The sequence below is a fragment of the Lepidochelys olivacea genome, assembly GCF_965140295.1.
Source record: "Lepidochelys olivacea isolate rLepOli2 genome assembly, chromosome: 9".
Taxonomy (NCBI): domain Eukaryota; kingdom Metazoa; phylum Chordata; order Testudines; family Cheloniidae; genus Lepidochelys; species Lepidochelys olivacea.
In genome coordinates, this window is record NC_140419.1 from 8,462,290 (window position 1) to 8,486,830 (window position 24,541).

The 24,541-nt window shown below is 60.3% G+C and overlaps 2 protein-coding genes across 7 annotated transcripts; one reads left to right on the forward strand and one right to left on the reverse strand.

Moving 5' to 3' along the window:
* The first annotated feature begins 5,833 nt into the window (after positions 1 to 5,833).
* THPO (thrombopoietin) lies at positions 5,834 to 19,586 on the forward strand. Of its 6 annotated transcripts, none has more exons than XM_084639595.1 (6): positions 6,666 to 6,755; positions 9,103 to 9,775; positions 15,166 to 15,293; positions 16,992 to 17,078; positions 17,495 to 17,659; positions 17,874 to 19,586. In XM_084639595.1, exons 2-6 carry the CDS (start codon positions 9,736 to 9,738, stop codon positions 18,093 to 18,095), a joined length of 642 nt encoding a protein of 213 aa, XP_084495721.1. In that variant the 5' UTR covers positions 6,666 to 6,755; positions 9,103 to 9,735; the 3' UTR covers positions 18,096 to 19,586. The 6 variants fall into 6 exon arrangements, with proteins under 6 accessions (XP_084495716.1, XP_084495721.1, XP_084495717.1 ...); XM_084639591.1 differs by having other exon boundaries at positions 9,103 to 9,301; XM_084639593.1 differs by lacking the exon at positions 6,666 to 6,755 and adding an exon at positions 6,762 to 6,911 and having other exon boundaries at positions 9,103 to 9,301.
* A 204-nt stretch (positions 19,587 to 19,790) lies between these two features.
* On the reverse strand, positions 19,791 to 24,399 carry POLR2H (RNA polymerase II, I and III subunit H). The gene is made up of 5 exons (XM_084640012.1): positions 24,205 to 24,399; positions 23,098 to 23,181; positions 22,343 to 22,436; positions 21,503 to 21,586; positions 19,791 to 20,987 (listed from the first exon to the last, which is right to left on the reverse strand). Exons 1-5 carry the CDS (start codon positions 24,275 to 24,277, stop codon positions 20,870 to 20,872), a joined length of 453 nt encoding a protein of 150 aa, XP_084496138.1. The 5' UTR covers positions 24,278 to 24,399; the 3' UTR covers positions 19,791 to 20,869.
* Between the last annotated feature and the right edge of the window lie 142 nt (positions 24,400 to 24,541).

Genomic DNA, 24,541 nt, shown 5'->3' on the forward strand with positions numbered 1-24,541 from the left:
AGGAAACTAATAACTGGTGACATTAAGAAGACTGAGGTGTTTAATGCCTATTTTGCTTCAGTCTTCACTAAAAAGGTTAATGGTGACCAGATACTCAACAATGAATAATACTGACAAGGGGGAAGGAACACCAGGGATAGAACAGGTTCAAGAAAATTTAGCTAGGTTAGATGCATTCAAGTCGGCAGGGACTGATGAAATTCATCCCAGGGCAAGTAAGGAACTAGCTGGAGCAATCTCCGCTCCGTTAGCAATTATCTTGGAGAACTCCTGGAGGACGGGTGAGGAGCCAGAGGCCTGGAGAAGGGCAAACATAAGACCTGACATTAAAAAGGACAAAGAGGACCCAGGGAATTCCAGACCTCTCAGCCGAACTTCAAGACCTGGACAGATACTGGACCCAGTGATTACACACTCAATTTGTAAGCCCCTCGAGGGTGTCAGGGTTGTAAGCTATAGCAAACAGGAACGCGTCAAGAACAAGCCGTGCCAAACCAACCTCATTTCCTTCGTGGCCAGACCTGCTGGCCTAGCGGCTGGTGGGGAAGCAGCCGTGAGAGATCTTGATTTGAGTAAGGCTTTTCACACCGTCCCACACGTGACATTCTCATAAGCAAACGAGGCAGCCTCGGAGGAGAGCAGGGCAGAGAGGGAGGTCTGGGAGCCCCAGGTGTAGAGAAGGCAGCAGATGAGGTCACCCACGTAAGAGTCTAGAGCAGGGGACCAAGCCCAGCACCCTGAGGTGCAGCAGCTGAGCAGGGGAGAGATGATGCTGAAGGGGAGCTAGCAAGAGCATGGGGCTTGAAAGCTCCAGAGGGAGGGGAGGGGGAGTACAGAGCAAAGGGCCTGAGACGTAGCCAGGAGGAGGAAGTCACTCAAAGCAGGGTGACAAGCACTGATCCCCAGTACATACCTCTCTGTTGGCTCCCATGTGATCTGCCCACCCATGGTGGCTCAGATCTCAATAGCCGATGCCCCCAAAAGTCCCAGAGCAGCCAAGACACTTTGCAAAATATCCATCTAGATAGCACTTCACTTACCACTGACCTGCAGCCAGCAGCTGTTTAATAGCAACCCCGGGCATTGCTTTGGGATAGGAAGGGAGGAACAGTCCCTTTGAAAGGGAGGGGTGATTCCTGGGATCAGAAGGATCTCCCAGAGCTAGAGTTTTGCCAGGATGTGGGGTTCAAGCCCTCTGATTCTCAGAAAAGGGTCCCAGAATCACAGGAGGGGCTGCACGAAGCATGATCTGGGAGTATGGGACAGCTCAGTTAATAAGCAGCAGTAACTCAGCCTGTCCTGCAAACAGCCCTTGCCCCAGCGCCAAGATTGAGGCAGCTCTGGGTGTGGCCTTTTATGTAAATTATTCCACACACTAATTTGCATGTCTCAATTGACTTCCGCTTATGGTCAATGCACCCTGCCCCAAGCAGTGGCATGGGCAGGACATGGAGCTGCAAACGTGGAGCTGGCAGCTGTAGCTGGGGAGGAGTGAATCCAGGATGAGTGGGGGCTGGGGAGCCGGGATCCACGGGGGGGTGTGTAGGGTGGAGGGTACTCTCGGGGAGAGGTAGGTGCTAGTTGGGATCGACCTCCACCACTACAGGATCCACCCTGGGGCTGGGGGGAGCAGCAAGAGGGGAGAGGCAGAACAGCTGATCCCAGGAGCCAGATGGACCACTTATAGCTCTGTTGAAGGTGCCCCCGTCCAGCTAATACACAGGCAGAGCTGGTCATCCGGCTCCTACCAGGCCTGCAGCCTACACCACAGCTGGGGCTGGGGTAGAAATAGCAGGCTTTATAGGGGCATCTTATTTCCCATCAGGCGTAGCTTCCTTAAAGAAACAGGCACACTAGTGTAGCCTACTCCAAGTTGCAACCCCTGCTCTGAGTCCTCGGCTCATGATCTCCCAAAGTCCCTCCTTTTAGGAGTCCGTCCACGCAAGCGCAAACCCTTCTGGTCGCCCCTGCGTATGACAGAGTAATGGCACCCAGCACCCCCGTCCACCTGGGAGACTAGGAAGAAAGAGAAGGCAGGAAACGAGGCCTGCAAGGAGGGGGAGAGACAGCACAAGCCTTCATTCATACCAGGTAGGTCTCCTTCCCCTATTACCAAGCCCACCCAAAGCCCTATGGTATCATAGCTTCCCAGCTCCCTCCCCTGCGGCAACTCTGTTCACCCCATGCAGGAAGAATCAGTTTCCAGCTAAATGTGGCCTAGATGAAATTACTGTAACGTGGGCGCATAACTGGTTGAAACACCGTCCTTAGCGAGTAGTTATCAATGGTTTGCTGTCAAACTGGGAGGATGTATCTAGTGGGCTCCTGAAAGGTTCTGTCGTGGGTCTGGTACCATTCAGCTTTGTCATTAATAACTTGGAAAATGGAGTGGAGGACATCCTTATAACATTTGCCGATGACACCAAGCTGGGAGGGGTTGCAAGCACTTTGGAGGACAGGATTAGAATTCAAAAAGACCTTGACAAACTGGAGAATTGGTCTGAAGACAACAAGATGAAATTCAATAAAGACAAGTGCAAAGTACTTCACTTAGGAAGGAAAAATCAAATGCACAGCCATGAAATGGGGAATAACTGGCTAGGTGGTCGTACTGCTGGAAAGGATCAGAGGTTAGAGTGGATCACGAATTGAATATGAGTCATCAGTGTGATGCATGTGCAAACAAGGCTAAGATCGTTCTGGGACATATGAACAGGAGTGTCATATGTAAGACACTGAGAAGTGCTCTACTTGGCATTTGGGAGACCTCGGCTGGAGTACTCCATTCTGGACACCATTTTAGGAAAGAGGTGGATAAACTGGAGAGAGCCCAGAAGACAGCAAAGAAAGGTTTAGAAAACCTGACCTATGAAGGAAGGTTACAAAAGTGGGTCTGTTTAGTCTAGAGAAAAGAAGGCGGAGGGGCGACATGACAACAGTCTTCAAATATGTTAGGGGCTGTTATAACGAGGGCTGTGCGATCAACTGTTCTCCTTGTCTACTGGAGGTAGGACAAGTAGGAATGGGCTTAATCTTCAGCAAGGGAGATTTAAGTTAGACATTAGGAAAAACTTTCTAACTCCAGGTAGTTAAGCTCTGGAACAGGCTTCCAAGGGAGGTTGTAGAATCCTTGTCATTGCAGGGTATAAAAACAGATCAGACAAATATCTGTCCAGGGTGGTCATAGAATATTAGGGTTGGAAGAGACCTCAGGAGGTCATCTAGTCCAACCCCCTGCTCAAAGCAGGACCAACCCCAGCTAAATCATCCCAGCCAAGGCTTTGTCGAGCTGGGCCTTAAAAACCTCTAAGGATGGAGATTCCACCACCTCCCTAGGTAACCCGTTCCAGTGTTTCACCACCCTCCTAGTGAAATAGTGTTTCCTAATATCCAACCTAGACCTCCCCAACTGCAACTTGAGACCATTACTCCTTGTTCTGTCATCTGCCACCACTGAGACCAGCCAAGCTCCATCCTCTTCGGAATCTCCCTTCAGGTAGTTGAAGGCTGCTATCAAATCCCCCTTCATCCTTCTCTTCTGCAGACTAAATAACCCAAGTTCCCTCAGGCTCGCTTCGTAAGTCATGTGCCCCAGCCCCCTAATCATTTTCATTGCCCTCCGCTGGACTGTCTCCAATTTGTCCACATCTCTTCTGTAGTTGGGGGACCAAAACTGGACACAGTACTCCAGGTGTGGCCTCACCAATGCCGAATAAAGGGGAATAATCTCTTCCCTCGATCTGCTGGCAACGCTCCTACTAATACAGCCCAATATGCCATTGGCCTTCTTGGCAACAAGGGCACTTCTAGGTTTACTTGGTCCTGCATCAGTGCAGGGGGGCTGGACTTGATGACCTCTCAAGGGCCGTTCCAGACCTACATTGCTGTGATTCTGTGATGGCTCAGGACATTGGTTTCCCGTCTCATTCAAAAGGCGGCGACTGCAGCCACACAGTGCCCCCAAGCACTGCCCTGGGGCATTGGGGTCAGCCCCAACTGCGAGGCGAGAACCACCCCCGCTGGCTCCCCCACCTGGCTCCCTGCAGCACCCTGTGGTCCCGGGGCACTGGAGCCGAGAGGAGCACGCCCCCTACCCCACTGCCTACAGCAGTGCCTGAACTCTGCCTTCCCCGCTCTCGCCAGGCCACGCCGGGGGGAGCCCAGCACCCAGGCGCTCTCCCGCTGGCTCAGAGACGGGGCAGGCCGGGGCCAGGTAGATCCGCTGCAGAGATTTTGCCCAGTGAGAGCCCAGCCTGAGCTGCCCCTGTCCAGCTGAGGCTGCAGCAGGACACTGTGACTTCTAGCTGCCAGTCACTGTGCTGGGGAGCCAGAGGGACACATGTCACTGGACTCTGACAGGGCTGGCAGACAGGCCAAGGGGCTGCCTAGGGCCAGGGCTGCAAGGTAACAGTGGCCCCCCCATCTCCCATGGTTTCAGATGAAGCTACCTGCCGCCACCTAGTGGCAAGCGAGTGACACCGTTGGCACCGTTTTCTTCTTCTCAGCGTAGGACGGGTTGGGATTTCATCCACCTGCCCCCCTGACGCTGTCCCCATGGCAAGGGGCAGGATCATCCCCTTTGGGATCGGGGCTGCTTGTATTCTGAATGCCCCTGTGTCACCCAGGGGCCCCCGCCAGCCACTGCCTCATGCACAGCCCTGCGTGAGCAATTACTGAATGCTGGGGTAGATTTGGGAGGGGCCCCTGTTCGGCAAACGCTGATTCAGGCCCACAATGCTGCATGCAGGGGTTGGCCCGGACACCCTCCACTACACACTATGGGGGTCTGATGTCCCGAGAGCGGGTGATGCTCAGTCTAGGCCCTGGGGAAAGGTCTGCGATGGGAGCCGGAGCGTGGTGTCAGCCTGAGAGCTGAGACACTCCACAGAGTGCAGTTCACCCCCAATTAAGTGGCTTGCGGTGGGTGGGCAACAGCAAGTGCTCCTGACAATGCAGCTCTTTGCACTATGCAGACGTTGCATTCTGCAGGGACGGCCCTGGCAGCCAGAGAGCTTAGGGACCGTTACTCCTGAAGAGCTGCAAAACACCGGGCTTCCCAAAGCAGATCAACGTGCCAATTGCCCAAGCAGGATCCAACAACAGACCCCTCTCAGCCGACGCACTCCCTGGCGCTAACCCTACTCGCACTCCCCAGTGTCTTCCGCTGCCGCAGCCTGGAGTCCTCGCTTCTGGGGCCGGATGCGAGAAGGATCGCAGGCTGGAGACTCTGCATGGTGCGTCCCCATTAGCCTTGCTGCTGAGCCCAAGGCTTGGGCTGTTAAATCAGTCTGGGTCCTGTTGCTCAGATCTGGTCCTTGCTGTTGGGATCATGGCCTTTGTCAGCCAGAACTGTACAGCAACACCCTGCTCCTGGCATGTCAATTTGTCCTTTTGAAGCTCAATTTCTTCTGAGATGCCTCAGCCCCGACCCCCACTGGGAACCTGAGACGGGCGTCCCCAAAGACAGTGACAGTTCAGAAATAACTTCCCTGCTCCACCAGGCTGTCTGTAAACCTTCGATGAGTTACTGCACCAGCCCTGTCCCTGCAGCCCTGTCTCCACTCTGGCGGTCATCTGTGCGCTCTTTAACTGACCATATGGCAGTTAGATCTTGGAGAAATGCTTTTTACCAGCCGGGGTGCGGTTCGTTTTCGACTCACCACTAATGCCTGGTTGTTGCAAGGGTCCAGCCACACAGATCCAGTTGCAGGACTGGGGCCTTGAATCACGTGTTCAGGTGTTGAGCTCCTGCTTAGAACTTATACCCAAAAAGCCACACACCCCCCCCCCCCGCCCCCATTCCATGGTATTGAAATGTCCCGGCCACGCACTTATTGTGTCGCTGTCTGGAAGGAGGTTGTGAGCTCTTTGGGCAGGGCCTGCGTCTTATTGGTTTCGGGAGGCACTTGGCACAGTTTGGGGTGCTTGGTTAGTTATTACTGTTGTTGCTGCTCTTCTGGGGCTGGTTCTAACCAGGTCCAAATTAATTTAGTTTCCTTAATTACCAAGGGAAAGGTCGTCCCGCTTAAAGCATCAGCCCTCTGCTCCCTGGGCCACTCTGTAGATTTGGTCCCAGCAGCAGGCTGGCAGCCTCTTTGGTCCATGCTCTTTGCTGTGGGTTTATTTCCTGCTGGCAGCCCACGGGCTGGGCAGAGGAAGCGCCCCCATGGGCATGGGCACCGGCGGCAGCTCCGTATAGGTCCCAGACGGACTGTGGGAGGGCAGAGGGCAGATTTGTGAGCTGCTGCTAAATTCCAGTTTTAAAGAGAATCCACTTTCAGGTTCAAGCAAGAGGACCAGGAAGGCAGTTCAGTGTGGAGGCCATGCCCTCCCCATGGCATCCGGGTGCCCTTGGAGACGGGGTCCGAGGCTCTGTGCCCACTTGCAGTTGGCGTTATGGAGACACAGAATACAGCCAGTTGAGGACTGGGGCGGTTTTGCTGTGCCCTGCATAGCCCTGGCGCTTCAGCCCCTGGCTCAGACTCCCTGATGCCAGGGCGCCTGCAGCCCGTCACGTCCGCAGCAGGCAAGGAGGTCAGGCAAAGACGCCCACCGCAGCTCGGCAATGTTTGCATTGGGCAAGGCCAGGTGTGTGGGAAGCCGGGGGCGTTTGACCCCGGTGCGCTTCACTCGCCTGCCGGCCCACTCTTGCGTCTGCTCAGAACCAGGCCGGAGCTCCTGCTGGCACACGCCCTGCCCTCCGGCTTCCCCTCCAGATCCCAGACTGCCGGCCCAGCTCCTCTGCGGCTCTCCAGGTTGGCATGGCAGGGCCTGGGGTCGGGGAGGGAGGGAGGTCATGGGAGAGGAGCGGTGTTTGTTTTTGTCTGGTCTGTCTCACATCCAACTTCCCAGGGAGGCCGCACCTCTGCCAGGAACAATGGCCCACGTGGCTGGCGTGTGAGCATGTGCAGGTGTGTAAGGCCGGAGGTGTTTTGTGTGCATGCGTACGCCTGACCGTGAGCGGGACTAGTCTGAGAGGAAAGGCAGGAGACAACAGTGAACCCAACTGAGGGCTTCCCAGATGCGGGGCAGCTGGGGGGCAACAGACGTGAGTCAGTGGTTGGTTGCCAGGGTCTTTGCAGATGCTGGTAGCGCTGGGTCCCTGCCTCTAGGCGCTTGCCCTGCAAACAGCTTCTTCCTGCAGCCCTGGGCAGAGGAGCCCGGGGGAGGAGCCGACGTGGCTGGGGTGGGGTCTGACCCTTCTCCGATGGCCATACCCCGAGAAGATGCATGCTAGGAACTACGGGGGCAGAGACTGGCAGGTCTGTTCCGACTGAGCCCCTCAGGCCCCGGAGCACGTCGTGCTTTCTGTGGGACGGGCACCCAGTGCAATGGGTCCTGACCCCTCTTGGGCACCCCCGGTGGCAGCACGAGAGGTGGCCCTGGGGATCTCCGGCAGCATGCCCCCTGTACATGCAGCTCCCGAGCAGAGGAAGGCTGGGTGCCCGCTCCGAGGGGTGGGGGCAGCGTACAGCCGAGGGGTGTCAGGGCTGTTGGCACAGCTGCGGGGGGTCATTTTCCAACTGGCTCTAACCGGATGGGTCGTTACCCGGCAGACAGCTCCCCTGGGGAAGGGGCTGGGGTGTATGGGCAGCAGGGCAGCACCTGGCTAGACAGCCCAGTGTTGAAGGAGGCCCTACAGTGCTGTGAAGGAAGAGCCTCACCCCATCCCAAGAGGCACCTGCAACCTTGAGGATGCTGGGGTGCACACATGGAGCCCTCCTGGGGGGCACTGGGATGTATCCAGCTTCTGCCCATGCAGGAGCAGCTCCTCCCTGGGGGTGAATGTGCTGGGGGAGGGGGGGTCTGCCCTTCCCCATTCCGCGCTGGCATCCTGGCACTCACCAGACAGAACTTCATGGGGTGGGGGCGAGGGGGGGGGTTACAGGCCCCCCCCCGGGCAGGGGAGCTGAGGGTTTGACGCTCCAGGCTGGCTGTGTTTCACCCCTTCTTTTACTGAACAGTTGGCAGCCTGGGCTTTCCACAGTTAAACCAATCCTGGGGGACTTTCATTAACAATTAACGTTGAGCAAATAGCTCGAGAGTCACTTCCCTGCAGAGCCCCTGCCTAGCTCCTGCACTGTCCCTTCCCCGGGATGGGCCCCTGCCTGGTTCCGGTGGGCCACCACTTCCCTGGGCTGGGCCTCTGCCTGCTGGGCTCCTGCAGTTGCCCTTTCCCCAGCCCATGCCCATCTTCCACGGCTGCCCCTTCCCTGGGCCTGGGCCCCTGTCCCACAGTTGCCCCTTCCCCAGGCCCCAAGGATTCCACCAGCTGCCCCCTGGGGCTGGGGGCTCTGTGCCTGCTTCCTCCCCTGGCCCTTCCTGACTTGCAATCTGCTCTGGGCTCCCAAAGCTCACACCTCCCCGCCCCGCCCCAGAGCTGTGTGTCCTTCCCACTGCCCCACTGTACGGACTGCTCGGCTGTTTGCGCCTGGTCTGGACCGGGTTTTCCAGCGGCCACTCGCGGTGGGGAGTCCAGAGGGACTGGCTAGTTTGGATGGGACATGCCGGTCACATGGTATCAGCTCGGTTCCCTGGCTGGTTCCCTGGTTCACAGAGCTCTAGCACCTAGAATCCGATTCCTTCCCAGGAATCTTCTCAGCTCTGCCCTGCACCCCCACTGGGGCAGATGACTGAGTCCAAGGGTGACCCCAGAGATGACCCAGGGGCCCAGGGCAGAGGACAGTGCCTGGAGGCACTTCTGTGGGGCAGCAGGAGCTGAGCAGCTGATAAAGCCCAGGGACGAGGCTGAGGGTAGCTCTGAGGATGCCGGAAATGGAGCTGCCCATTCTTTGCATTAGTGTGAACCCGACACGGCTGAATTGCCTGACACAGACATGAGGGTAGCGGGCCCCTTACAGCTCCCAGGGCAGATGTGTGTGTTCCTCTGGATGGTGGATGCTGGAGGTCTGGGGCAGGATTATCACCAGCATCTCTGTGTGTCACTTAGGGGACCTTGCGGGGTGGGGGTGGGGTTTGCATCCCTGAGCCCACAGGCCAGGACTCCGGTGCCAGGGGGAGTGAAGGGGGTGCTGGGAGCAGGTCCACCATGGAACTGGAATTTCCCTTCTCTGCTCACTAATTGCACCGTCTCCATTCCAGGTGGTGCCAAGAGCAGCGCGTGAGCCCTGACCTCCTGGCTGGATGGTTGGGGCTTTCTGGGGGAACCAGCCAGCTGTGCAGCCCAAAGCAGACACCCTTGCAGGCCTCCAGCTTTGGGGAGCCAGCGCCAGGCCCCCAGCTTGCATGCCGTTCACTCTTTGGGGCACTCAAGTTCCCACAGTCCGTGCTGTGAAACCAGGTGGGCAGGAGACGCGGACCCAGCGGGAAGTGGGGCTCACCCGGCTCGTGCAGAGAGGGAGCTGGTGGGGCTGGTTCATGGCACGAGCTGTATCGCACGCCAGTGGGTGAGCACAGTGAGGTGGTTGCCTCCGAGATCCCAGCCCCTGTGCACAGCTCCAGTGCTGCAAGCCAAGGAGGAAGCCGGGGGAAGCAGGAAGCCTTCCCAAGGGCTTGCGCTCTGTGCCCCAGTGCCTTCCCTCGGAGGTCAAACAACACAACAGGAAGCCTTGCTGTGGTCACTCGGCAGCGGGAGCTGGGCAGCGTCACTCGGGGGCTCTTCTGTCCCCTGCCCCACGGCCCAGTCCTCCTGCCCTGCCAAGAGCCTGGGCTAAAGCTGCCCTAAATGGAAGCCGGACGGGAGCAGGAGCCCAGCCGCTGGCCCCGGGGAGAAAGATGCAGTGCAGAGACGGCCAGCTTAGCATGGAGTTGAACAGTGAGTGCTGGGCTGGGGGTGGACAGGGACAGGGCACCCCCCAAGTCTGGGCATGGGGAGGGGGGTGGAGTCTCACACCTGGACAGGGATAGACAGAGCTCCAGAGCGGGCCCTGCTTGGTCCAGGGCAGGACTGGTCCCTGCAGCCCAGTGTCCAGGGCTGTGCCCATGACTGCGGGGATGAGGCCTCTCCCCCTTGGGAATGTGGGGCTCAGAGCTATTGGCTGGGCACTTCCCAGGCCTGTAACGTCAGTGACTGTGCCGGCCTGAGACAGCCCAAGTGCCCCCGGGTGCCACAGACTGCCCTCCAGCCCCGGGTCACTCAGAGCACCCCGTCCCCCCGGGCTGATGGGGCGTCTCTCACTGCTTTGCCCACTCTCAGTCCTTCAGGAAAGGGAATCCCCAACCTGCCGGCCCCTGCCCCAAACAGCCTCAGCACCGAGCGCCAGCCGAGGAAGAGGGAGCAGGCCAGCCCCTGCTTGGCTCACAACCTTGTTCCCATCACACGGCCCAGATCAACCTGTCCGTGCATCGGAGGCTTTCACACTGTAGGGGACTGGGGATGGGGGCGGGGGGGCTGCCAGGGATGGGAGGGCAGGGCTGGGCTGATGGGGAGGGAGAGGCAGGGGCCAAGTGAGTCTGGTGGCAGTGAAGGGGCAGTGACCAGGGGATGACGGGGATGGAGGGGCAGGGCAGGGCCAGGTGGGAGTGATGGAGATGGAGGGGCAGGGCCGGGTGGGGGTGATGGGGACGGAGGGGCAGGGCAGGGCCAGGTGGGAATGATGGAGATGGAGGGGCAAGGCAGGGCCGGGTGGGAGTGATGGAGACGGAGGGGCAGGGCCAGGCCAGGCAGGAGTGATGGAGACAGAGGGGCAGGGCCGGGTGGGAGTGATGGAGACAGAGGGGCAGGGCTGGGCCGGGCCGGGTGGGACTGATTGGGACGGAGGGGCAGGGCAGGGCCGGGCCGAGCGGGAGTGATGGAGACAGAGGGGCAGGGCTGGGTGGGAGTGATGGGGATGGAGGGGCCGGGCCGGGCCGGGCGGGAGTGATGGAGATGGAGGGGCAGGGCCGGGTGGGGGTGATGGGGACGGAGGGGCAGGGCAGGGCCAGGTGGGAATGATGGAGATGGAGGGGCAAGGCAGGGCCGGGTGGGAGTGATGGAGACGGAGGGGCAGGGCCAGGCCAGGCAGGAGTGATGGAGACAGAGGGGCCGGGCCGGGTGGGAGTGATGGAGACGGAGGGGCAGGGCCGGGCCGGGCCGGGTGGGACTGATTGGGACGGAGGGGCAGGGCAGGGCCGGGCCGAGCGGGAGTGATGGAGACAGAGGGGCAGGGCTGGGTGGGAGTGATGGGGATGGAGGGGCCGGGCCGGGCCGGGCGGGAGTGATGGAGATGGAGGGGCAGGGCCGGGTGGGGGTGATGGGGACGGAGGGGCAGGGCAGGGCCAGGTGGGAATGATGGAGATGGAGGGGCAAGGCAGGGCCGGGTGGGAGTGATGGAGACGGAGGGGCAGGGCCAGGCCAGGCAGGAGTGATGGAGACAGAGGGGCAGGGCCGGGTGGGAGTGATGGAGACGGAGGGGCAGGGCCGGGCCGGGCCGGGTGGGACTGATTGGGACGGAGGGGCAGGGCAGGGCCGGGCCGAGCGGGAGTGATGGAGACAGAGGGGCAGGGCTGGGTGGGAGTGATGGGGATGGAGGGGCCGGGCCGGGCCGGGCCGGGCGGGAGTGATGGAGATGGAGGGGCAGGGCCGGGTGGGGGTGATGGGGATGGAGGGGCCGGGCCGGGCCGGGCGGGAGTGATGGAGATGGAGGGGCAGGGCCGGGTGGGGGTGATGGGGACGGAGGGGCAGGGCAGGGCCGGGCGGGAGTGATGGAGATGGAGGGACAGGGCCGGGCCGGGCGGGAGTGATGGAAACGGAGGGTCAGGGCTGGGCTGGGTGGGGTTGATGGGGACTGATGGGCAGGGCAGGGCCGCTACAGCAAAGGCCTGGGATGCTCAAAGCAGCTGAGTAGCAAGGAGCCTCTCCCAGGGGACTCAAGGGGAGACGCCAGGCTCCTGAGCTCACAGACTCACCGGCCGAGCGGAGCGAGCTCACCCACAGGCCAGAGAATCCCCGTCCCAAGCTCAGGACTCCCCTGGAACTAGCGCGTCTCTGTTAGAGACCCAGGGCTCTGAGTGCGGGGAATCGGCCCCCCAGCAGTCACTGCAGGAAGGGTCGCTGCCTCTGGAGAGTGCAGGGCCCGGGGGCTGCCTGGGGCAGGGTGGGGGTTTCTGGGACGCACTGTACAGAGGACACTGGCATTCCCCGAAATGCTCTGAGCCGCGTGTGACGCCGCCCACGACGTAGAGCCCGTCCGCGTCTGTGCTGAGGCCACCGAAGAGGAACCTGCGTCCAGAATCACTCGCGGTGCAAACGCGCCTTATCAGCGGGATGAGAGTGCGACGCACACGGCCAGCTAAGGAAACCATTTATCCTCCCCTATCACTGCCCCGCTTCCTGGGGATGGAGCCCAGCAGGAAACATGGCCCCATTTCACTTTTGCAGTGGATACTTGCGGTTCTCCTGCCAAGGGGCACTGTCAAGTAGGTGGGTCTAATGTTTCAGGGTGTAGAACCCTAATTCTAGAGGGAGGGTGGCCTAGAGCTCATGGTCTCCCTTTGGGAGACCTTGTTTGCCACACTTTAACCATTCATGTTGAAATTTTCCATGCCTGGGATCTGCCTCCGGCTGAATCTTTTGGGAAAGTTTCAGCTAAAACGATTCTGTTAGAGGAGAGGAAAATATGTCGTTTTGCCCATGTTAAGAAAACACATGCAAGTGTTTGGCTGGGAAGCTCTCGCACTCCCCAGCTTTGGAGTAAGGCTTTGAGATTTGGCAGAAGGGTTGCCCTGGTGGGAGTGATTTGCCTTTTGCCAACCCTGTGAAAACCAACCCAAATTCGGCCACGTTATAAGCCGCTGAAAAAATCTCAGTTTGCAAAAGAGATTTGTTTTAGTTTGGCAGCTAAATTCCCCAAAGTTTTCATCTGCACTGAGCATGCTCCAACCCTCGCAGTGCCCAGGCTGCAGCCAGACCCCATCCGCAGAGGGCAAATGAGCATGTCCCACCCTCAGCTGGCCTTTCCCTGCAATTGTTGCTCTGGACATCAGCGGTCTGAGACTCTCCTGTGCTCTCGGCACGCCGCCTGCTGGGGCCCAGGCAGCGGGGGAACTGGCGAGGAAACTGGACAGACGCACAGGAGAGAGGATTGGGGGTGCCTGGAGACTGGCTGCAGAAGGGGGCAGAGAACTTGTTAGAGTGGGGGTGGGCAAGGAGCTGGGGGACAGAGATCGGCTGTGTGTGGGGGGATCTAGGTAAACGGTGGCAGAGACAGGCTGCAGCAGGTATATGCTGGGTGGACTGTTAAAGAAGGGGTTGTAACCACTAGATCACACTCCCCTCCGCAATCTGGAATCGATCCCAGAAGTCTTGCCTCTCACCATTCCTCTGCTGTTGGCAAGCAGCTGTGACGGCCGCAGCGCATCCGCACAAGTGGGCCAAGGGAAGGTTGCGGGGCTTGACTTTGCAACTGTAATGTCCTTTTACCATTGTTTTCCGGCTGTAATAGTCACATTTGTTCTGCTGTCGTCTCAGTCCATTGGAAAGCGTTGGAGATGGCCTCAGCCTTCCCCTGCCACATTCCCGCACCTGCGGTTGCAGCTGCTCCCTGAGAAGCCGAAAGTGAAACGGCACGGGGCTAGCATGGGGACATTGCCTGGCCCAAGCTGATGCGGTTGCGAGTGGGAGGGAAATGAGCTGCTTACCTGGGACGGTTACTCTCCAGGAGTTAGCAGTTCAGGGAAGGGCTTCTGTTTGGAAACCCGCTGACGTTCAGCCTGGCACGGCCTTCCAAAGCCCCTTAGCTAGTAACAGCCATATGGCCCGGTGGGTAGGGCCCTGAGCTAGGAGACCCGGGTTCTGGTCCTGCCATGGACATGCTGCAGGGGCTTGGGCCAGTCACCTCTCCTCTCTGTTCTGCTTCCAACCCTTTGTCTGTTTGGACTGTGAGCTAATCAGAGCAGGGACTGTCTCAGTGTGTTTGTACAGCACCAAGCACAGCAAGGCCTGATTTGGTAGAGGGCTGTCAGCACCACCCTAGACCAGTTCATAACACCAGTCACCACCACAAAGGGGCTTTCTGTCTGAAGATGCCCTAGCCACCTGTGGGGCAACACACATGTTAATCCATCCCAGCAGCCTGCCGGCTCCCTTACTGGGGCCAGAGGGCATCTCTGGGAAGATTCCCTAACCTTAAAACTGTTTCCCTCTTGATCCGTTTCTCCTTCTCACATTTCTGCCACCCATTTGCCTGGCAGATCCCCTCATCCCTCCCCAGACCCGAGTTGCTTTGGAAAGAAACAGCTCTTTTTTTAAACAAAGCACCCACCGTACCCAATTCTCCATGCCTGGCACCGTGGGTCATTTACACCTGTGCAGGTGGGTGTATCAGACACCCCCTGCTGGCAAGCGGAAAATTCGTGCACAGCGGTGAATGGCGACGCGGGGGCCCACACAGGGGCGATCAGGCCCAGCCCCTCCTTTGCCCTGCTCTTGGCTAGACAGGGATCAAAGCTGTGTCGACAAGACAGTGTGGACTTTAACGTGAGCTAGGCTAGCGGAGTGAAAGTTTAGGCCTGAGCTGGAACGTGAGCAGTTTCACACGTGTTAAAGGACGAGTGCATGGGCTGCCTTTGACTTTTCTCACACGTTCCACCGTGCTCCAGTGCTGGGTAGGAGGGGAGGGGGATGGAGGAGGGGGTGGTCCCATTCCCAGTGGGACAGAAAGCTAGGCAGGTGACCAGCACTGGGCCAGGGGTGACTGGCTCGGTTTTGGAGCTCAGCTTGGTTTGACTTAAAGCGCCGGCCTCAGGGCGGACAAGTAAATCACTGTCCTGCCTGGCAGGTAGTGGGTGGGGTGCGTGACTACCCGGAAGGAGAAGGCAGGAGAAACAGCTGGAGAAGCACGTGTGGCCCAGCATGAGTCTCCATCAATGGGGCACCCACAGGCTGCAGGGAGGGGCGGGTGAGCCACGCCTGGCTGCGCACCAACTAAATAACCGCAGGTGCTGAAACCAGGAGAGGGCAACACAGACAGGGCCAGCATGTAGCCAGGTAAAAGCCCCAAGGGCCTAGAGACGGGACAATAGGCCTGTGCTAGCCCTGGAGAACGGCCCAAGAACTGACCTGTGGGTGTGAGATGGGGGCACAGCTCTCCTTGGGTGGGGTGTGGGGAGGCAAACTAGGGGAGATTCTTGGGCTTTTCCCCATGGAGCGGGCGCGCAGGTCTCCTGGCTGGGCTCTGCCCTCGGGGAAGTCTGGCCCATGCTGTCTTTCCCTTTGGTTGCCCTCAGGGCTGCTGTTCCTCACAGCATTCCTCCTCCACATCAAGCTGTCCAGGACGAGCCCGGCCCGGCTGGTCTGCGACAACCGGCTGATCCAGAAGTACATCAGCGAAGCCAAGGACATGGAGAAGAGAGTGGTAAGGAGACACGCTCCAGCCCGGCTAACCGGGAGCTCCCCACAGCCAGCGCTCCTGCTCGGGCCCCTACAGCGCCCCCTGCTGGGAGCTCCCCCTCAGCCAGCCCTCCTGCCCTTCTCCCTACAGAGCCCCCTGCTGGGAGAGGCTGGGGCTGGCATCGCTGGGAGCTCCCCCACAGCCAGCGCTTCCGCCTGAGCCCCTACAGCACCCCCTGCTGGGAGAGGCTGGGAGCTCCCCCACAGCCAGTGCTCCTGCCTGGCCCCCTACAGCACCCCCTGCTGGGAGAGGCTGGGAGCTCCCCCACGGCCAGCGCTTCCGCCTGAGCCCCTACAGCACCCCCTGCTGGGAGAGGCTGGGAGCTCCCCCACAGCCAGTGCTCCTGCCTGGCCCCCTACAGCACCCCCTGCTGGGAGAGGCTGGGAGCTCCCCCACAGCCAGCGCTTCCGCCTGAGCCCCTACAGCACCCCCTGCTGGGAGAGGCTGGGAGCTCCCCCACAGCCAGTGCTCCTGCCTGGCCCCCTACAGCACCCCCTGCTGGGAGAGGCTGGGAGCTCCCCCACAGCCAGCGCTTCCGCCTGAGCCCCTACAGCACCCCCTGCTGGGAGAGGCTGGGAGCTCCCCCACAGCCAGCGCTTCCGCCTGAGCCCCTACAGCACCCCCTGCTGGGAGAGGCTGGGACTGGCACAGCTGGGAGCTCCCCCCACAGCCAGCGTTCCTCCTGCCTGGCCCCCTACAGCGCCCCCTGGTGGGAGAGGCTGGGAGCTCCCCCACAGCCAGTGCTCCTGCCTGGCCCCCTACAGCACCCCCTGCTGGGAGAGGCTGGGAGCTCCCCCACAGCCAGCGCTTCCGCCTGAGCCCCTACAGCACCCCCTGCTGGGAGAGGCTGGGAGCTCCCCCACAGCCAGCGCTTCCGCCTGAGCCCCTACAGCACCCCCTGCTGGGAGAGGCTGGGACTGGCACAGCTGGGAGCTCCCCCCACAGCCAGCGTTCCTCCTGCCTGGCCCCCTACAGCGCCCCCTGGTGGGAGAGGCTGGGAGCTCCCCCACAGCCAGTGCTCCTGCCTGGCCCCCTACAGCACCCCCTGCTGGGAGAGGCTGGGAGCTCCCCCACAGCCAGTGCTCCTGCCTGGCCCCCTACAGCACCCCCTGCTGGGAGAGGCTGGGAGCTCCCCCACAGCCAGCGCTTCCGCCTGAGCCCCTACAGCACCCCCTGCTGGGAGAGGCTGGGAGCTCCCCCACAGCCAGCGCTTCCGCCTGAGCCCCTACAGCACCCCCTGCTGGGAGAGGCTGGGAGCTCCCCCACAGCCAGCGCTTCCGCCTGAGCCCCTACAGCACCCCCTGCTGGGAGAGGCTGGGAGCTCCCCCACAGCCAGCGCTTCCGCCTGAGCCCCTACAGCACCCCCTGGTGGGAGAGGCTGGGACTGGCACAGCTGGGAGCTCCCCCCACAGCCAGCGTTCCTCCTGCCTGGCCCCCTACAGCGCCCCCTGGTGGGAGAGGCTGGGATCACACAAACTTCAGAGGCAGGAAGGCAGAGAAATATCCTGCCTGGCCAGCTGTGCGGCACAGCCCCAGCGACGCCTCCACTCCTCCTGAGCCTGTGCTCATTCCGTCTCTTGCCCCTAGAGCTGGCCTCACGGGCTGGGCTCTCCTAGGCCTGTTGGCATCTCACTCGGTGCTTTCCACCTCCTCTCCCCATAGAGCCAGTGCCAGGAGCTCCCCTCACTCTCCCAGCCCCTTCCTCTGCCCATGGTGGACTTCAGCCTCCGGGAATGGAAAACAAAGACAGTGAGTAAGGCCAGAGGCCCTGGGGGACAGGCGTGGGGTGGGGTGGGCCCAGGAGTTCCAGCTCTTTCCTGGCCACGAGGGGGAAGATGATCACTCAGCCCATCACAGAGGGGGCAGCAGACACAGGGAGGAGTCCCTGAGGGGAGGGAGATATTTGTTCCTCTGCTGGCTGCTGCCGCCCATGGGCTCAACAGGGGGCAGTCTTGCTCTCTAGGGATCCCCCTTGCAGGCTCCCTCGCCCCCTGCTGGTGGGGTGATGCCAGCGTCCACGTTCCCATCAGGCTGCTGGGTTAGGAGATGTGGGAAGGACTGGGGCTCTCACCCCTGAGTCCCTGCCTGCGGCTAGGGGGCCCCAACCCCTGCAGCACTGGGGCCAGGCACTCACGCCCCCCCTCCCCCTTCTCTGTCCCTGTCAGAATGAGACAAAAAGGCAGGAAATCCTCGGTGACCTGGCGCTGCTGGTGGACGCGGTGACCGCTGTGCAGGGCCATGTGAGGCAGGAGTGTGCGGCTGCCCTCCTGGGGCAGCTCTACAAGAAAGCCAACTCCTTCCTCCTGCTCCTGCAGACCTTCAGCTGGCAGGTGAGACCCCTTCTGCCCAGCCCCAGCCTTGCCCCTCTGCCCCCATCAGCCCTGCCCAGCCCACCCCCATTACAGCAGGGTGAAGAGCTCACCTTGCTCCTCTCTAAGCCCGGAGTCCCAGCTGCAGATTTGGCCCCAGACGGTGACGCTGAAGGGGATTGCTCAGGGCGGGGGAAGCTGTGTGTTTGAGTGCCCATTCTCTGTCTTGGGACAGGTCAGTGCCTGGCAGCCGGACCGCACCTCCCGGACAACCCTACAGAGCCACCCCAGCGTAATCTTCCTGGTCTACCGGCAGCTCGTGCAAGGCAAGCTGCGCTTCCTGTTCCATGACATGGCAAAGGATTTCTGCCGGGAAGGAAGCCAAAGGGTGCCAGAGCCCCCAAGCACCCCATGTCCCCAGCTGCCTCAAGGGGACAGTGAAAGCCCTGCCTCATGATGGAGGCACCCACCAGACCACAGGTGGAGACAAGGTGGGAAGGAAGCATATCCTGCCCCCTCCCACTCTCCAGCGATTGGGGGAAGAGCAGGGCGGAGAGGACCCTGCTGGAGCAGAGGAGGTCACACCCAAGGACAGAAAGGGGGCTCCTTCAGTCCTAGAGAGGCCCCCCCATTTCTGCGTTGGTTAATATCGACTCACAGTGAAGACTTTAGAGCTGAGCAAAAAGGGGCCTGGCCCCCATGAGACTGGTTGGGGCCAGAGGATGCAGTGTCAGCTCTGCACATCCCAGGAAAGGGAGAGGACGCTGCCCTCCAGGGAGGAGCTCCTGTGGGCACACAGTGAGGCAGGACTCATTGGCATGGGGCCTCTGAATCCAACCAACACACATGCAACACGTGCGGACTCGTCCCCGCCCCAGGGCACATGTGAGAGAACTCACTCCCCATCCACCAGCCCTGTCTCCAGCCAACCACTGTGTAATCCAGCCCAGCACGGCGGGGCGGGGGACTCGCTGTGCCAGGGGATCAGCCGGCAGAACGCTGCTGTGGGCTAAGGCACTTGCGGGTGCACGACCCTGCAGCCCCAAGGCTCGTGCCCCCAGCTCTCCATGTGTCACCGCAGCCCAGCCTCCCCACAGGGAGGGTGCTGCTGCACTTGCTGCTTATCACGACGGTGGAAGCGGAAAGGAGACGGATTCGGGCTGCTCGCTAGAGTTAAGGATCAGGAAGGGGGCGGGTGTCTTTTACTGGGAAAACGTCTTACGATTAAAGAGCTTATTTTTCTAAAGAGCCCTGTGATCTCGCTTAGCGGGGGTGCAAAGCTCACTGGCAACTGTGGGATCTGGGGCTAGCGCTGGGACCCAGGCCTGCTCGCTGGGGGCCCATGCACAGGGGGGCGCCAGACTCTCTCCTCCACCCAGCTCCCTATCCTGCTCTGGAGGATGTGTGTGGGGGCTGAGAACCAGCCCCACCCTCCCCTAAGAATGAGGTATCCAGCGCCCTCCTGCGGCCACTGCAGGAACGGCAGGCAGACAGGTGCCTTTTCTAGAAACAGAGCAAGCTCCGGCTCTCACACTTTCTCCTAGCCTAGCCTCTTCCCAGGCTAAAGCATCTCGCAGGCATCTCCCCTCTCACCCCTACCCTGCAGCAATTTCTAGGCTGAATTACATGGAAGGAGACAGCATTATAGAGACCATGTCTACGCTACACGCAGTACGTCACGCAGACACTTCCTTCAGCCTGCTGCATTCTTCCTCCACGCCCCCTCTAAAACCCAATCCCCACTGCCTGCCACCCCACTCCCGTTCTCGGCTCTCCTGGGAGTTTCGGGGCCATTCGCACCTCTGATCAGAGTGGATTTTTCACTAAGGAAACTCCAGGCAGCAGAAAGGAATCTAAGGGCCAGGATCCAGCCCACGAATGAAATCAGCGAGATTGAGCATGCTCAATAGAGCTGCGTCTGGTTTCACTGGCTGGCTCTGCATCTGGCTTTCAGGCCTTCCCTCCACCAGAAAGGGCACGAGCCCCTGGGCCGGCAGAGCTTGTCCCAGCCCCCCAAACAAAAAACTCTATTGGCAAAAGCCCCTTTTCGCAGGTGGAGTGGACTTTTACTGCCATAGCTACTTTGGAAAAACTCTACCTGTGTCCGGTCACTAAGGGCCACCCCATGTGTTGGAAGACTTGGCTCACAAGCTCTCCGGCAGGGGGAGCCCTCTCCCCTTTTTATTGAGGCTGGACAAGTAGCGGATCCCAAAACTTTTTACAGTCGTAACCCAGGGTCACAGTCTGGATATAGCCAGAAATGACTGGCATGGGGAAGGGGGGACAATAGCAGAGTCAACTCGGAGACAAAATGAAGCATCTAGCTCTTAGAGTCGCAAAGGAAACTTTCCAGTGTAACTAGTGCAGCCGTGCCTGAAACAAGGGACCGACACAGTCAGGTCTGCGCACCTAGAAGCCAGAGTGCAGAAAGAGGTGAACTCCCCATCTTAAACACCAGTGGTTTTAGCTGTGTCACTGCCGATGGTTTAAGCAGGACGTCGGGACTGGAGCTCTCACACCAGAGCGTAGCAATCTGCTGGGGCTGAAGCGTTTGATTCGATCCCTGTGGTCCTAGTCCTGGCCAGTCTCACAATGTCGCATCTCCTTGGCACCTCTCATCTCCCCGCCCCCACATCTCACACGTGCTAGAGTGACCTAAGCAGAGACACATCCGAAGAACCCACTTTAGTAAAGAACCAGGTGGGGCTGGCTCATAACGATTCCCTCTCCTGCTCCCAGCCAACACAGAGGCCACGAAACACAAGGACTGCTGGAAACGGTGCAGACTTTTGCCATGCAGCCAGCAGAGTGGAGCCGACAGGGAAGCAGCCCCACAGCCAGTATGGGAAAGGAGGGGTCTGGAAAGGAGCCTGCGGCACACACGGCAGCCACTCACCATCGCCTCCAGCCAGGGACCTGCCTATCCCCCTGCTCACGAGGGGCAGACCGCTGGCCTGGAACAGGAGTGGGCTGCAGGCCCCAGCAGAGGGGCATCATTGGCAGAATTGCAGGTGGCGCAGGGATCTGGACCAGCAGGGAGTACAACAGCCTAGTGGCTCCCTTTTTGCGTCACTCCAGAGGGTCCTGATGGGCCAAAAGAGCTGAAATCCAGCGGCCGTTGAACACAAGGGTCCCAGTCTCGGCCAGCAAGGCCCTGTCGATTTGCAAAGCCTGCATGTGAGGCAGGGTCCCAGCTGCAGCCGCAGTCCCCAGCTGCTCGGCCCCCTGCGGTTAGAAGGCCAGTTTCTTCATCAGGAGGTAAACCCTGGAATCCACTTCAAAGCCGTGCAGGTTGTTGGCGTCTCCCTGGAGTCTCATGAGCAGACCACCGTAGGACACGTAGGCAGAACTAGGGCAGGAGAGGGGCAGAGGTGAGAACAGGATCCCATGGATCAGGGCGGGGGCATCACACCCAGGTTCCAGAAGCCTGAGTAGCCAAGAGGCAGCCACAGTTGCTCACCTCCCCAGTGTCAGCGGCCCTACTCGTGGCTAAAGGGAGCCCCTGGCTATGGCCTCCAGCCATCACCTCTGGGAATTAGGAGCCTGCTACGTGAGAGGAGTGCAGTGGACAGCGCTCAGTGCCCCGGTGTTCCCCTTAGGGATCCACTAGGGACTCTGGGCAGGACCATGTTGCCCTCTCCCTTGACTACCCCAAGCTCCAGGCACCGCGCTTTGGAGGGGCACAGAACCGCACCACCTCTCGTGGACAACAGGGGAGTGGCATGGGGGGTAGGGGCAAGCAGGGCACTTACAGGCGTGTGGCTGCCTCAGTGGATGGGTGCCCTTTGGAGGGGCACAGAACCGTACCACCTCTCGTGGACAACAGGGGAGTGGCATGGGGGTAGGGGCAAGCAGGGCACTTACAGGCGTGTGGCTGCCTCTGTGGATGTTTCATCGCCCTCAATCCTGTACACCTTCCCGTACATCACATATTCAAACTGGTCGGCCCTGCGTGCAACAAGACACCGGGGTTGAGAGAGGCGCACACCCACAGACCTGACCCTCCTGCCCAAAGCAAACATCCACCAGGGTAAAGCACCAGATGGTTCCTGGAAAACCACCTGGGGCCCTCTGCACTCCTGCAATGGCCCCGAACGTAGCCAGCCACATAAGCACAGTTTGGCCTCTGCCCCCACAGCACACAGGGACGCTCAAGAGATGTGCAATCCAGCCCTACTGAGTCACCAATGGACACCGCCGGCCAAAGCAGCAAGTACCCCCTGGTGAGTAGGAAGCGGGAGCTACAGACCCAGGGCCGCCAAGAACAGGTAGGGGCTGCTCAGATATGACAGTGATGATGTATAAATAGTCACAGACACAAGAGAATTTAGAAACCAAAAAAGAAACAGAGATTGGATAAAAGTTAAAGATGAGAAGGAAAACCGAGAGAGAGGAAAAGTGAATGGGGGCAGGACAAAAGAGCGGGCACCAATCAAATGCGCCAGGAGACAGAGCAGTACCCCGCTGCCAACAGACCACAAGGGGACTCCACCAGACAAAGGCTGGGAACTCGTTAGCCCCTTCTCCCAGGTGTTTAAAGGCCAAAGTCATCAGGCAGCGACGCTGACCCATGGTAGCTCCCCAACTCCACGCTTTCCCCACTGTCAGTACCCCTTGGTTCACTGCCCTCAGCCAGCTTGGATCCCCACAAGAGTTGACCATACCCGACCCAAGGGGAATTCATACTGAGGACTGCCCCATTACCTGGACGGCCTGTCGTCAGTGGGATTATACTCCCCATCATCCAGGGTCCCATCTTCATACAAAGTGCTGGCGATAACCAGGCGGAATTTGTCACCTGAACCACACAATAGAGAGCAGGAGGTAAAAGGCAAGCCTCCAAGGAGGCCAGCTGCTCACAGCCACATCTGTCACAGGCCGCATATTCTCATGCACACAAGGGCAGGGAAAAAGGGAGCAACACAGAAACCAGAGCACACCAGGAGTACTAGCTGTATGTTAATTCAAAGGTGCTCGATGGCAGAGACGAGCGAGCTACGTGCAAACTGGCTCCTAGCCCGATCTGCCCAGTCAACAGGGAACACAATATTCAGGGCTCCCAGCTCCAGAGAAGGTGATCAGGGACACTCAGCAGCGCATCCAGATGCCAGGTGATGAGCTTGGAGTAGCACGGACCCCAGGGTTCATGGAGCTGTCAGGCAGGTGAAGAGCATCTCTCCTCACATCACAGCTGTTCGTGGCCACTGGACCTAAGTAATTAAATGCACTGAACGCATCCAAGGCCTCTTTCCTTCAGAATGGCAGCATGCATGTGAGGGCTTACTGCACTTTAAATCATACACTTCAGATGCACACCTTTCCTTAACTTGCATTCGTATCCTGGGTAGACAAGCCCTCAGTGTTATGGGCACCTCTGCCAGCAGCTGGCTCTTGCTCAACAGGTGCTGCCTGTTACAGGGATGATCAGTTGCCAGCCTGCGGGCATCCTACATACGTACCCAGGTCCACGGGGTAGATCTGTATATTCACATCCAGGATTAGGTCCATTTTGAAAGACTCACTTTCACAGTGCAGGCGGGAAACTGGAAGAGAAGGAGCGGAAACAGCAACACATGAAATACGGGGCCTTTCGTCTCTAGGCCCTCGGTCCAGATCCAGCCCCAGATCCCAGGGGGAAGGAGGTGTTATTGGACCTGTCCCCTCTATGGCCTCAATTCCAATTTAGCCTCAGATCTGGGGTTGGGGGGTGTTATGGAACCTGTCCCCCTGGGGCCTCAGTCCCAATCCAGCCCTCAAAACGAAGGGGGGGGGGTGTTAAGAGGCCTGCTCTCCTTAAGGCCTGGGTCCCAATCCAGCCCCAGATCCAGTGGGGTGGGGGGTTATGGGGCTGTTCCCCCCCGGGGCCTGGGTCCCGATCCAGCCCCAGATCCAGTGGGGTGGGGGGTTATGGGGCTGTTCCCCCCCGGGGCCTGGGTCCCGATCCAGCCCCAGATCCGGGGGGTGGAGGGGGTTATGGGGCTGTTCCCCCCCGGGGCCTGGGTCCCGATCCAGCCCCAGATCCAGTGGGGTGGGGGGTTATGGGGCTGTTCCCCCCCGGGGCCTGGGTCCCGATCCAGCCCCAGATCCGGGGGGTGGAGGGGGTTATGGGGCTGTTCCCCCCCGGGGCCTGGGTCCCGATCCAGCCCCAGATCCGGGGGGTGGAGGGGGTTATGGGGCTGTTCCCCCCCGGGGCCTGGGTCCCGATCCAGCCCCAGATCCAGTGGGGTGGGGGGTTATGGGGCTGTTCCCCCCCGGGGCCTGGGTCCCGATCCAGCCCCAGATCCGGGGGGTGGAGGGGGTTATGGGGCTGTTCCCCCCCGGGGCCTGGGTCCCGATCCAGCCCCAGATCCAGTGGGGTGGGGGGTTATGGGGCTGTTCCCCCCCGGGGCCTGGGTCCCGATCCAGCCCCAGATCCGGGGGGTGGAGGGGGTTATGGGGCTGTTCCCCCCCGGGGCCTGGGTCCCGATCCAGCCCCAGATCCGGGGGGTGGAGGGGGTTATGGGGCGGTTCCCTCTCGCGCCCTGGCGGGAGGAGCCCCGGGGGAGGGAGACCCCGGCCTGACTCACCCCGGTCGAATTTCTTGCCCTCGGGGTCGATGTCCTTCACGTCGAAGATGTCCTCGAAGAGGATCCCGGCCATGGCGAGCGCGGGGCGGCGAGCGCGCGGCAGGGACTCCGAACCTCACTTCCGGCCGCCCTGCGCCCGCTCGAGCCCACGCGGAGCCGCCATGTCAGTGCGGGGCGGAAGCGCTTGCTCCCCCCCTCCCGCCCCCGGGCAGGGGCTGCGCATGCGTACGGGCTTCCTCGAGGCTCGCCCGTTTCCGCTTCCGCCCCCTGACTGGGGAGTCCCGGGCGCCTGGGTTCTGCCCCGTCTGCTCCACCTGTGGGCAGCGCCAGTAGGGAC